Source organism: Phalacrocorax aristotelis, chromosome 8 (genome assembly GCF_949628215.1).
Source record: "Phalacrocorax aristotelis chromosome 8, bGulAri2.1, whole genome shotgun sequence".
Classification (NCBI taxonomy): Eukaryota; Metazoa; Chordata; class Aves; order Suliformes; family Phalacrocoracidae; genus Phalacrocorax; species Phalacrocorax aristotelis.
The window spans coordinates 1,939,815-1,950,919 of record NC_134283.1 but is presented as its reverse complement, the minus strand read 5'-3'; the positions used below and the strand labels follow the sequence as shown (position 1 = coordinate 1,950,919).

Genomic DNA, 11,105 nt, shown 5'->3' with positions numbered 1-11,105 from the left:
CCAGTGGGCACCAGGTGCCGGGGGACGGGGCGGCAGAGGGTGGCTCAGGGTGGACATCTGCTGTGCACGAGGCCAGCTGGCCCGGCAGCCCACCGCGCTCAGGGGGGAGCATGGCCCCGTCACCCCCCCCGAGGCGGGGGTCCCCGCACAACCTGGAGGGGCCCCGCAGATGCAGAGGAACACCCTGCCTGGCGCACGCGCCCGTGGCTGTCACAGCCCGGTCCCCACCCCACGCACCCTGTCCTCTGCTGCAGGGTTGATGGCGCTCCCCTGTCATCAAAGACCCCCCTGCAGGCACGCGCCCCTGCTCCCCCCACGGGGGGGGGTTAATCCCTGCAGCCTGTGGGGACCGGGGGGGGGCAGCGACAGATGGCAAGTGCAAAAAGGAGAATGAAAGCGGTGGTGGCAGGAGTCGGGCACATCTGCAGGGCAGCACATGGGCATGGGGTGCACTGAACCCGCCGGTGGGGAGACGGGACCTGCAGGGGGCCGGCCTGGGGCTGCTGGGTGTGAGGGGTCCCTCCTGCAGCAGCTCCATGCCGGGGTACCGTGCAATGGAGAGATGTGCAACGGGGAGGGAGCCGTGCAACAAGGAGCTGGGCAACAGCCATGCAACTGGGGAGGCGTGCAATGGGGAGGGAGCTGTGCAACGGGGAGCCGTGCAACAGCTGTGCAATGGAGAGACGTGCAACAGGGAGGGAGCCGTGCAACAGGGAGCTGTGCAACAGCCATGCAACTGGGGAGGCGTGCAATGGGGAGGGAGCCGTGCAACGGGGAGCCGTGCAACAGACGTGCAATGGGGAGGCGTGCAACAGTGAGCTGCGCAACAGCTGTGCAATGGTGAACTGCGATGGTGAGGGTGCTGTACAACAGAGAAGGAGCCATGCAGTGGGGAACTGTGCAATGGAGAGGAAGCCGTGCAATGGGGAACCACGCGTTATGGGAGGGAGCCATGCAACAGGGAGCCATGCAACGGGGACGCAGCCGTGCAACGGGGAGCCGTGTGATGGGGAACTGCATTGGGAAGGCGTGCAATGGGGGAGCCGTGCCATGGGAAGCTGTGCAATGGGGAGCTGTGCCATGAAGAGGTGTGCACTGGGGCGCCGTGCAGTATGGCTGGCGCGGTGCTGGTGGGCGCACACCTCGCCATGGCCGGGCTCTGACCGAGGCTGGGCTCCTGTCCCCGCTTCCGCTCCCAGCCCCGCTGCGCCTCGCTGGGCTGCCGGCCGCCGGCCCTGGGTGGAAACACACCTGAGGGAGGTGGGTGGGGGTCGCCCCGGCCGCCCCGCTTCATGCACCACCGCGCACAGCCGGATAAACAAGGCTCCAGCGGAGGAGCGGGCTGCAGGGCCTGGGAGGGGACAGTGCCGGACACGTGCCACCGGAGAAGGGACGGTGCATGGCAGCTTGGATGGCGCAAGGGCCGCAGGGATGCGGCTGGACCGTCAGCATCCCAGCGCCGAGGCTGGTGATGCCATGCGGGGAGTCCTGCCCCATCCCACCACGGTTGCAGCCCTGTGCCCATCACCCATGGGTGCCCCCGGCTGCATGCCAGGCCTTGCCGGTGACCTGCTGGGAGAGGGTCTGGCTGCCCCCCATGCTCCCTGGACATGTCCCACGCATCCCCCGTTGCTGCAGCAGCGAATGCAAACCTGCAGTGGGACCAGCTAAAAATAATAAACCGGGCTGGGCTTCTGCGTGGCGCCACGGGGCTGCGGTGGGGGTCGGTGCCAGCCAGTGTCCTGGGCTGCAGCCCCTCCCCGGCTCCCACCGAGCCCCTGCCCGAGCCCTGCACGGGGCTTCGCTCCAGCCCGTCCGGGAATGCTGGATACGGCCACGGAGCCAGGGCAGGAGGGGAACAGGGAGCTGCTGCGGACGGGGAGCTCCGGCTCAGCTGCATGTGCCACCGCGGCGGCCTCTGTGCGTCCCCGGGGTGTCTGTGCGTCCCTGGGGTGTCTGTGTGTCCCTTGGATGTCTCTGTATCCTGGAATGTCTGTGCGTCCCCAGGATGTCTGTGTGCCCCCAGGATGTCTGTGTGCCCCCAGGATGTCTGTGCATCCCCGGGGTGTCTGTGTGTCCCCGGGATGTCTGTGCATCCCTGGGGATGTCTGTGTGTCCCTCAAATGTCTGTGCATCCCTGGAGTGTCTGTCTGTCCCCAGGATGTCTGCGTGTCCCTGGGGATGTCTGTGCATCCCCGGGGTGTCTCTGTGTCCCCGGGATGTCTGTGCATCCCCGGGATGTCTGTTGCCCCCAGATGTCTTTCCACCCCCAGAAGGCCCCCATGGGTGCAGGCTCTGGCGGGGAGCCCAGGCCATTGCTCAGCCGAGCTGAAATCCCGCAGATTAGGCACGTGGGCCCCGGCACCCCCCGGGCCGGACTGCAGCTCCGTGACGTCATGGACGCCCACCGTGACATCAGAGGACACCCTGGTGACGCCGCAGGGGGCTGCGGTGACATCAGAGGCACCCTGCGACGCCAGCGGGGGACGCCGGTGCCGCGGCGCGCCGAGCCCCGCCCTTAGTGGGCGGTTTGGGGCCAATTCCCCGTAAAACGGGTGCGGGGCGGGTGGGAACGTTGGGTCGCGGAACGTGCGGTCCGCGGCGCCGCGTTTCCGCCGGAGCCCGTTCGCGGGCGGACCGGTCCCCCGGTGCGCGGCGCCGCCGCCAGGTGAGGCCCCGCCGGGGCTGCGGGAGGCGGCGGCGGGGCGCGGGAGCCCGGAGCGGGCCCGGCCCGGCCCCAGAACCGGGGCGAGCCGTGAACCGGCGCCCTTGGGCCCGGCGCTCCTTCCCCGCGGGCCGGCGGGGCCTGTGGCGGGGGAGCAGCGCGGCGTCGCCGCCGGGCGGGGTGTGTTGGGGGGGGGGGGGGGGGGGCGTCGCCGCTCGGTGCCGCAATTAACAATGGCTTTAATTAAAATGTAATAAACATCCCCTCCCGTCGGACTGCGCAGGAGCGGCGGGGCTCGGCTGTGGCCCCGGCCCTTGGCTCCCAGGGCATGAGGGGCGCCTGGCGAGGCCCATCTTCGCCCTTTGTAGCTCGGGAATTACGGGGTGAAGGATTTTCCCGCTGCTGCTGTGAGGTGTCATGTGAGTAGGGTGAGGGTGGAGAGTGGAAATGCTGTCTGGGATGAAAGAATAAAGCCCGTCCTTCTGAGGGCGTGTGGTCTGCGGTGGTTCAGCCTCATGGTTGAGCGGGGAGCTGGTGTGAGCTCCCCAGGCACTTTTGTCTCCTACTTTAGCCGTAGGAGGGTGGAGGTTGAGCCTTCCCTTTCGAGGCAGCAAAGACTCGTCTTCTGCACTGCCGTGATCGTCCGCCCAAGGCCCCCAGTGACAATCCTCGTATTCAGGCGTGCTGTGCTGGAGTTTGTGTTACCAGTTATCCCTGAGCAGCGGCAGGTAAAGGAAACAGCCCCTGGCCTTACTTTGCCTTATCCCGAGTGTCTGTAAGTCCACACGCACCCAGTCAACACCGGTTCTCTGAAGCCATAAATATAGATGCCTGGCTAGAGGTGCTGCTCTTTATTGTTCCATTAAATCTGGGCTGGCGCTGTGGTGAAAATGGGATAATGTCACTTTTGGAAGTAGCAGCGGCTAACACCTGCTCTCGAGCCGTACGAGGAGCAGTGAGTGCGCCAAGTGCACTTAGCTGGGCTGGGCTGGAGCACGGCGTGATCCTGGCAAGCGGTCGCTTCCAATTAATGCCCCTCTTAATGTCTGGGGCATTAACATCTCACCAGCAAGCCGGCCTTGGGCGCGGGTTAGGAGGAGGTGATTTGGTTTGGGTAGCGGGTGGTGTTTTCTCTTTATTTTATATTTTAGTCCTTACAGAGAAATGGAAAGATGTCACACGAGCTTTGTCATAACTTGTTTTGGTTTTTTTCCATCCTCATGGTATATGTCACGAGTGCACATGGTTACCACGCTCTGGGTTTAAAGCCTCTCCCCCTCCCAGATGTTTCCGCACTAAATCACAAGTTTATTTTGCAGAAGCAGAAATTGAGGTCTATATGCAAAAGAAAATATGTGCAAAGCCAACGTCTGGCTGGAGAAATGCTCTGAAGGTGGATGGGAGAGACTGCGGGGCTCACAGCTATGTCTGTGCAAAAACAAACGCCTGCTGCTGGCAGTGTGTGCTGCCTGTGGGCATGTCTGAGCAGCCCGAGTGAGGATAAGCCCTGCTCAGCCCGTCCCCAAGTAGCTGCCAGTTCTCTGGACCCTTTTTGTTTCAGCACCTCCCCATGGTGGGAAGTTGAGCTGGGAGGCTACTTGAGTTGAACTGCTCTGCTAAGAGGCATTTATAAAAAATTTTGAGGGGGGGGGAAAATCAAGTCGTTATTGCCAGCATCAAGGAAGTGTTGCACACACTCTTAGAGTGAGCAGTTGTCATCCTTTGGCTATCTCCTCTTGTTGTAGTCTGTCTCTGGGGATCCTTTAGCGGTGGTGCTTAATAGCAGCCATTAGACAGGCCATACAGTAAACCCCTTTTTCTTCTGCCACTGCCCTGTTCTTTCCTTTCTGCTCCCTTGTCAGTGATGGCCTCTGTGTGGAGAGGGTGCTTGTTCTTACTGCGCTTCCAGCCAGAGCTCCAGGCTCTGTGCAGAGCGGGGTCAGGATTCTTCCGAGGCAGCTGCTCGGTCCTCTCAATTTATCGCTGCTTCCTCTCATCTCTGGTGTACCAGCAGCCTCGCCTGCAAAGTGTTCCTGCAGTCCCCTCTCCCGGTTATATTCTTACAGGGTTTTGCACTGTGCTTTAACTTTTCCCCTGATGCTTCAGAGAGATGCTCCAAGCACCGTCCAGTACTATTACACGGACCTTTCCCTTTGAAAGGGAGAGGATGGTGAAAAGAGGGATCAAGAGCAAACTTCAGGGACTTCTTACCAGTTGCCACAAAAGCTTTTTTGCTAACTTCTCCCATGAGCAGATAGGTTGATGTCGTCGTGCTGTCTAAGCACAAAGGCAGAAAGCGCCAGCCCGTGGTCTTCCTGTAAAGCCTTTAATGGTGCTGCTATGCCTCCCTCTTCCCTTTGGGGGTTTTCTCTGTTGAAATGCCCCTGTGCATCATGTCACTGCTGTGGCGGAGCAGCCGGGCCGGGTTGATGGTTGGGCTGAGCTTGTCCCAATGCTCTGCCCGGCTCCGAGTGCTGCCGGGTTGGTGCTTTCAGAAGTAGCAAGCCCAGAGGTCAGCATCCGCGGGGCTGTGCTTCCCTGCTGCTCGGTGCAGGGAGGGCTCCTGCTGCCTGTGGCTCTTGGGGAGCGTTAACCACTTGGTCTGTCGTGTAAGAAGGCTTTTGAGCTGAAGCGGTGTTTGTGATGGATGACCTGTGAGGTGGGAGGGTTTGGGGACTTCCTGTACTTAGATGTGCTGTTGCTCGAAGGAAGACTCATCCAGGAAACAAGCCTCTACTGGGCTAGACCTTGGAAGGCTTGGATTTCACATCTAGCTCTGTGCTGCCTAATTTGAAGCACAGAGCAAGGCAGTGGTTTACCAAAGTGATGGAAACTGCAAATTGAGAGCTAGGTACTGTCATCTTTAAGTTCTTCAAATGCTGGTCCCACCGAGTTAGAATGGCACCTCAAGTAGCCATTACTTAGCGTCCTAATATTCCTGATCGATGAAAGCTGTTTCATAATTTAAGGTAGACTGTTTTTTAGGGACGCGGAGGCTGCGTAGGGAAGGGTCTCTGTCTCGTGTTCCATCCATGCAGGGCCTTGTGCACTGGGGATGCAGCAGTCTGAAGCATAAACATTAATAATACAGTGGGTATTATTCAAATGAAGGCTGCCACTTTTCCTTTGTGGGAATAAACCCCTGGGTAATCGCTGCATGTACTTATCTGTTCCTATAATTGCTTTCTGCAGAATCACTTCAAAACAAGCGGTGCTGGCAGGATGTTGGTCTCCCTGCTCTTCCCCCAAGTGAGCCGGCCCCTTCGATGCCTCGTCCAGGACTTGCACTGTTACAGATGGGGGCTGCGTGGGCAGAAGAGGCCTGGCTGTCCCCACGGGGGTCTGCAAACCGCACGGGCAGGCTACAGCAGTGACGTTACCCCTGTCTTCACTAGGGCTTTGGCTTTTGGGGATAAAATCGCCATCATTGACCAAAATGGTGAGCACACTTACAGGGACCTTCTCAGCCAGAGTCTACGCTTGTCTCAGGAGATCTGTAGAGCTCTGGAGCGCTCCAGCAAGGACCTGAAGGAAGAGAGGATCTCGTTTTTGTGTCCCAATGATGCCTCGTATGTGGTGGCCCAGTGGGCTTGCTGGATGAGTGGGGGCATAGCAGTGCCCCTGTACAAGAAGCACCCTGTGCAGGAACTGGAGTATGTGATTCAGGATTCACAGAGTGCTCTAGTCATCGCAGCAGAGGAGTATGTGGGGAAAATAGCCCCTAGTGCTGAGAAGCTGGGAGTTCCGGTTCTGCCGCTTCTTAGGTCTCAAAGTGATGGACCCGCAAGTCAGGCAGCAGTGGAGGAGGGTCCCTTGACAACCTGCTCCTCATGGAAAGACAGAGGAGCCATGATAATCTACACTAGTGGGACGACAGGAAGACCGAAAGGTGTCCTCAGCACCCATGAGAACGTGCAAGCTGTGGTGAGTGCTGCTTTCCCCCTGCAAAGCTCATGCCGAGTTACAGAGCTCTTGGCCTTCAGAGGCGGTCTGGGGTTGTGAACCCCAAAGCACAACACACCTTACCGCAACCAAATTCCTGCATGGAATTCCTGCAGGGCTGTGGCTTGAAAGTCCTCAGCACTTTTAAGGTGAATGCACAGAAGAGTATTTGAGGCTCTGAACCTTGTCCTTTTGGTGTTGCTGTGCTGCAGCCGGGGCAGGTGGGCTCCTCTCCTTGCTTTCCTGGAAGGCAGAAGGGATGACACCTGTTGTAAAAGGACTGCTTTCTTTGCAGTTTGCTTTTCTTCACTGTGACTAGGAAAGAATCTTTGCCCCTAATTGGAATATAATTTAGCCCAGCCCAGTACAGTACTGTGTGAAGTCTGTGCATTATTCAGCTATATATCCCCAAGGCAAAAAATCCATTAGCTCTCTGAGCCAAAAGGAATTAAAAGTTTGAATGAGCCTGCTGACTGCCTCACCAGTTGGTTATCGCTGCCTGCAACTGATAGATTCAGGCCATTAGGGAAAAAGGGCAGGGAATACATCGTGCGAGAGCGTACGTTGTTCTGGGTGCTCAGATACCGCAGTGTCCGGAGTGGTATGAAAGCCTTGATGGATAGAGCCAGGGCTTGGCTATATTGGGCAAAGAATCCATTCACTTACAAATATGCTGATCATTTGGGAGGAGGCCTGAGCAGTCACCATCTTTTGTGCTGTCTTGCAGGAAGCCTAAAACCCACTCCCTGCCCTGTCGAAGAAGGTTGTGAATGACATGACTAAATTCCACTGTTCAAATGCTTTTTTATTTTTAGATGGCTGGAAATAAGCTTTCCAGTTGCTAACGCTGGGCTCTGAAGGGCATTGTTCACCCAGAAACCTGAGGTCTAATGCTTTAAATAATTATCCCTTCATAGCAGAGTATTTTAGAAGCTTGATACACTAATATTTTTTATTAATGTGAAGCCTGTTTTCTGTTTATCAGACAGTGATTTTTCTGCTCTCACTCACTACCCCTTACCGGTGCGGAAAGCCCAATGTCAGTGTCCAAATTATGTCAACAGAGTTCTGGGAAAAGTAGTTTTTTGATAACTTGTTTCTGCCACCTCTGCACGTGCAGCAGCAGGCTGAAAATTTTGTAGGTCTTACTTAAAATAATTGCTCGCTATTTCTCAGTAACGAGGAAGAACTCTGATACATATGAAGCACGTTCTGACGAGATGCAGAAGGTGCTCCCCTTGTATTCTGTGGTTGTGGCGGGAATTTTGCTTGTGCTGACCCTAAAGGAAAGGTTTTTGTGCCCAGGCATCGTTCCAGGAGGTCTGGGATTTCTGCCGCCAGCTGTGCCTAGGGGATCAGGGACCTGGATACCTCGGGCTTTTCAAGCAGTGAGAATCGTTCTCCCTGCCCTAACTCTGGGTTGCATGTTTTCTTCTGCAGACCACAGGGCTGGTTGAGAAATGGGAGTGGAAGAAGGAGGATGTTATTCTGCATGTGCTGCCTTTACATCATGTCCACGGGGTGATCAATAAGCTCCTCTGTCCTCTCTGGGTGGGAGCGACATGCATCATGTTACCCGAATTCAGCGCACAGACGGTAAGTCTGGAGGGATTGCGCGTCGTCTTTGAAATTCAGCCACGAGACCCCGTGCATTGTAACTAGAGCAACTTCGGAAAGAGGCTCTTTAAGAATTCCAGCCTCTTTAGCCACTGGCTGCGTGTGGTTTGCAAAGTGTCTGTTAAAAAAACACTTTCAGTTGGATGCTCAGTCTAGGGTAAATGTGCTCTTCTGGAGGCTACAGCTTGTTTAAGCGTGACGTACATAATGGTCATGCTACGCTGCCCCTCCTCGTGATGTTGAGGGTCTCTGACTGGAGGTGGGTCCTTCTAAGTACCTGCGAAGAGCATCTGCACCCCGAGTGAGGGTTGTTCATTTTCTAGTGTGAGGAAAGGTGGAAATACTGGAATTTTTCTCTTGCATGTTAGCGGCGTGCTGCTTGTTGGATATTACGTTTTCAGTAGCTTGTGTTTTACCTTCCAATCCTGTGTCCTCGGTGTCTTGTCTTACATTACGTGACAGAACACAGGCTGTGGAGTTTTCTCGCAGCCCAGGCCAGAGAAATCCTGGTACTCATCAGTTGCATGGAAACACTGCTCTTCCTCTGCGGAGAAACGAGTGTTAATAGATCCGTTGATTTAGACTCAGCAATATGAGAGTTTTCAAATCGAGAGCTCCTTGCAGGACAGGTGGCAGGAGGGAAACCTTACTTGAATGCAGCAGAGACACACCTGTGATGTTGTTTTCTAGCTGAGACAGGAAACTCCAGTGCCAGTGCTCTGCTTCTCTTTTGTTCCTTGCTGTGGTGGCAGGCAGCCCGACCTAAGGAGAGGAAGAAAAGGGACTAGAAAGAGGGCAACCGACAGTAAGGTAGAAGAGTTTCTACAGTTACCGGCCCCTGGGATCCAGCACCGTGGGATCTAGGTCTCCCAGCATCATGGGTGGTGCGAGAGATGTTGGACTGTGCAGCGTCACTGTTGAGGGAGCAGTTGGGTTTGCAGATGCTGGTGCCACCTCACAGCAGAAAGGAAACGTGCGTTGTCGGTACAGAACTCCCTGGGAAAGTGAAAAGAGCCTGTCAAGCCTGTGCTTTCTAACTAAACAGGCTGCTTCACCTGTTGGTATTTATTCGTATGCTGGGCGGCCTCATCACACTGAAAGGACAAAGTGCAAAGGTGTGGGATACACCCAGAAGCCTTTGACTGTGCTGCTGTCAGGTGAGGGTGAGCCTGGGCTCTGATCTGAGCGACTGCAGGACCGTGTGATTCTTTGTTGTTTATTTCTGCTTCTCGGAGAAGCAACCACAGAAAATGCACGCTTCCTTTCTTGTTTTAAGATGGCCTTGACACCTGAACGCCCGGTTGCTGCCCGAGCACTGATCCTTTGTGGAGGAACAGCCCCAGAATCCCAAAGGGGCAGCCCTGCATTCGCATTTGCAGGGCATGTAGGTAGGATGTTGTGGTAGAAGAAGGCAGGAAGGTCCTCTGGAAGCTGTAGCCAGTGTTGTCTCCTCAGTGGTCACTGCCAAATTGTCTTCTCTCGTGTTTAGGGTGTCACCCCAAAAGCTCAGGGTGCAGCAGGGACATGTACCCCACCAAAGCCAGGGCTGGGAGCGTGCCCAGCCCTGGTGATGCTGTCGAGGTGGCAGAAGAGCGTGCTGGCAGCCTGGAAGCAAAGCCAAGCCCTCTGGAGGGCGCGTTTCTCCACGTCCTGTGCCACCGGTGATTGATTGTCCCTTGTACCCTTGTGTTTTTCCTCTGCTCTCTCCCAACATCTGCAAATCAATGAGCTGACGTTGAAGGATGGGTTCAGGTGCGGGGGAGCGGGACACCCCGCCTGCCTTCTCTGATCAAAGCTCTCCCCCAGACTTGACAACCAAGGGCAAGCCGGGACAGGGCTGGAGGGCGTCTGCTTGACCCTGGAGGTTGAACCTGGGCAGGGAGGTTGGCGTGGCAAGCGTGCCTGCTGCAGCCAGCGCCGTTCTGAGGGCTCTCAGGTGCGTTCGGGCTCTTAAGGACATCGTTTGCTTTTCAATCTTTATTTTTTTTTTTTATTCCCTTTATTTTTCCGAGGGCCTCCCCTGGGAGCTGAAAGTGGTTTGATCGACACTACAAAGAAAGCACATGAGGGTAAATAAGGCTTTCTTGTGGAGTTTAATGCAAGCTGCCTTTCAGTTCCAGTCTATTTTCACCAGCTGTTTACAAAATGCCCTTTGCTACTGAAATCAGCTTTCAGAAAAGCAGCGGAGTTTCAGTGGAGGATTTTTGCAAAAGGAGCCCAAGTTTTGCTGCGTGCTTTTTTCCTTCGCTGCACCTTGAGAAAGCAGCCAATTATAGTGGGATATAAAGAAACTCGAATGGCAGCTAAAACACTTGACAGGCTGATCAAAACAAGGCTAGGAACTTACTCTCAACCTGCTGCAGACATATTTAGCCTTGAGTGATACTGGCAAGGGTTCAAGAGAACCGCAGCAGCATGCCCAATGTGTGTTTGGTTTCTAATCACTAACACTTCATTATAAAAAAATAAATACTTTATTATTGCAGTGTTTATTAAATTACATAATTTGCGGCGTGCCTTATAGTCGTGGATACAGATGCCAGTCTGGTTTCAGTGGTGAGAGTAATGCTCTGTTTTCCTTAGTTCGAAAATGTTTCAAGCCCCAGCCCGAGGCTGGCTTGTCGTTCCCTGCAGTGCAGTGTTAGGAGGTGGCATCTCTCAGACCCTTCCGTCTGCTGTTGGTAGCTGTCCAAGGAAAGGTTAAAAATCGAGACTGTGGAGTAACCCCAGTGCCCTGACCAACATCCACTCTCTTACTAGAACAGCATCTGATGTCTGTGGCTGCATGCAAGCTACTGCTGAGGCCACAAGGGCTCATTAAAGTGTAGTGAGATGCCTCAAGCGTGAAAGTTGCTGCATAAAATCAGACTCTTTTTATTAA

The 11,105-nt window shown here is 55.4% G+C and overlaps 1 protein-coding gene across 5 annotated transcripts in view; it reads left to right on the top strand.

The window, feature by feature from the left end:
• Positions 1 to 2,584: 2,584 nt before the first annotated feature.
• Positions 2,585 to 11,105, top strand: part of ACSF3 (acyl-CoA synthetase family member 3) — a 65,900-nt gene continuing 57,379 nt past the window's right edge. For 4 of the 5 annotated variants that reach the window (XM_075101156.1, XM_075101152.1, XM_075101154.1 and 1 more), the window contains exons 1-3: positions 2,585 to 2,668; positions 5,858 to 6,589; positions 8,048 to 8,203. In XM_075101156.1, the coding sequence (XP_074957257.1) occupies positions 5,888 to 6,589; positions 8,048 to 8,203 (858 nt within the window). In that variant the 5' untranslated portion in view covers positions 2,585 to 2,668; positions 5,858 to 5,887. Of the gene's footprint in view, positions 2,669 to 2,945; positions 3,085 to 5,857; positions 6,590 to 8,047; positions 8,204 to 11,105 lie in introns of those variants that run through there. The other variant, XM_075101153.1, reaches the window with a different exon arrangement.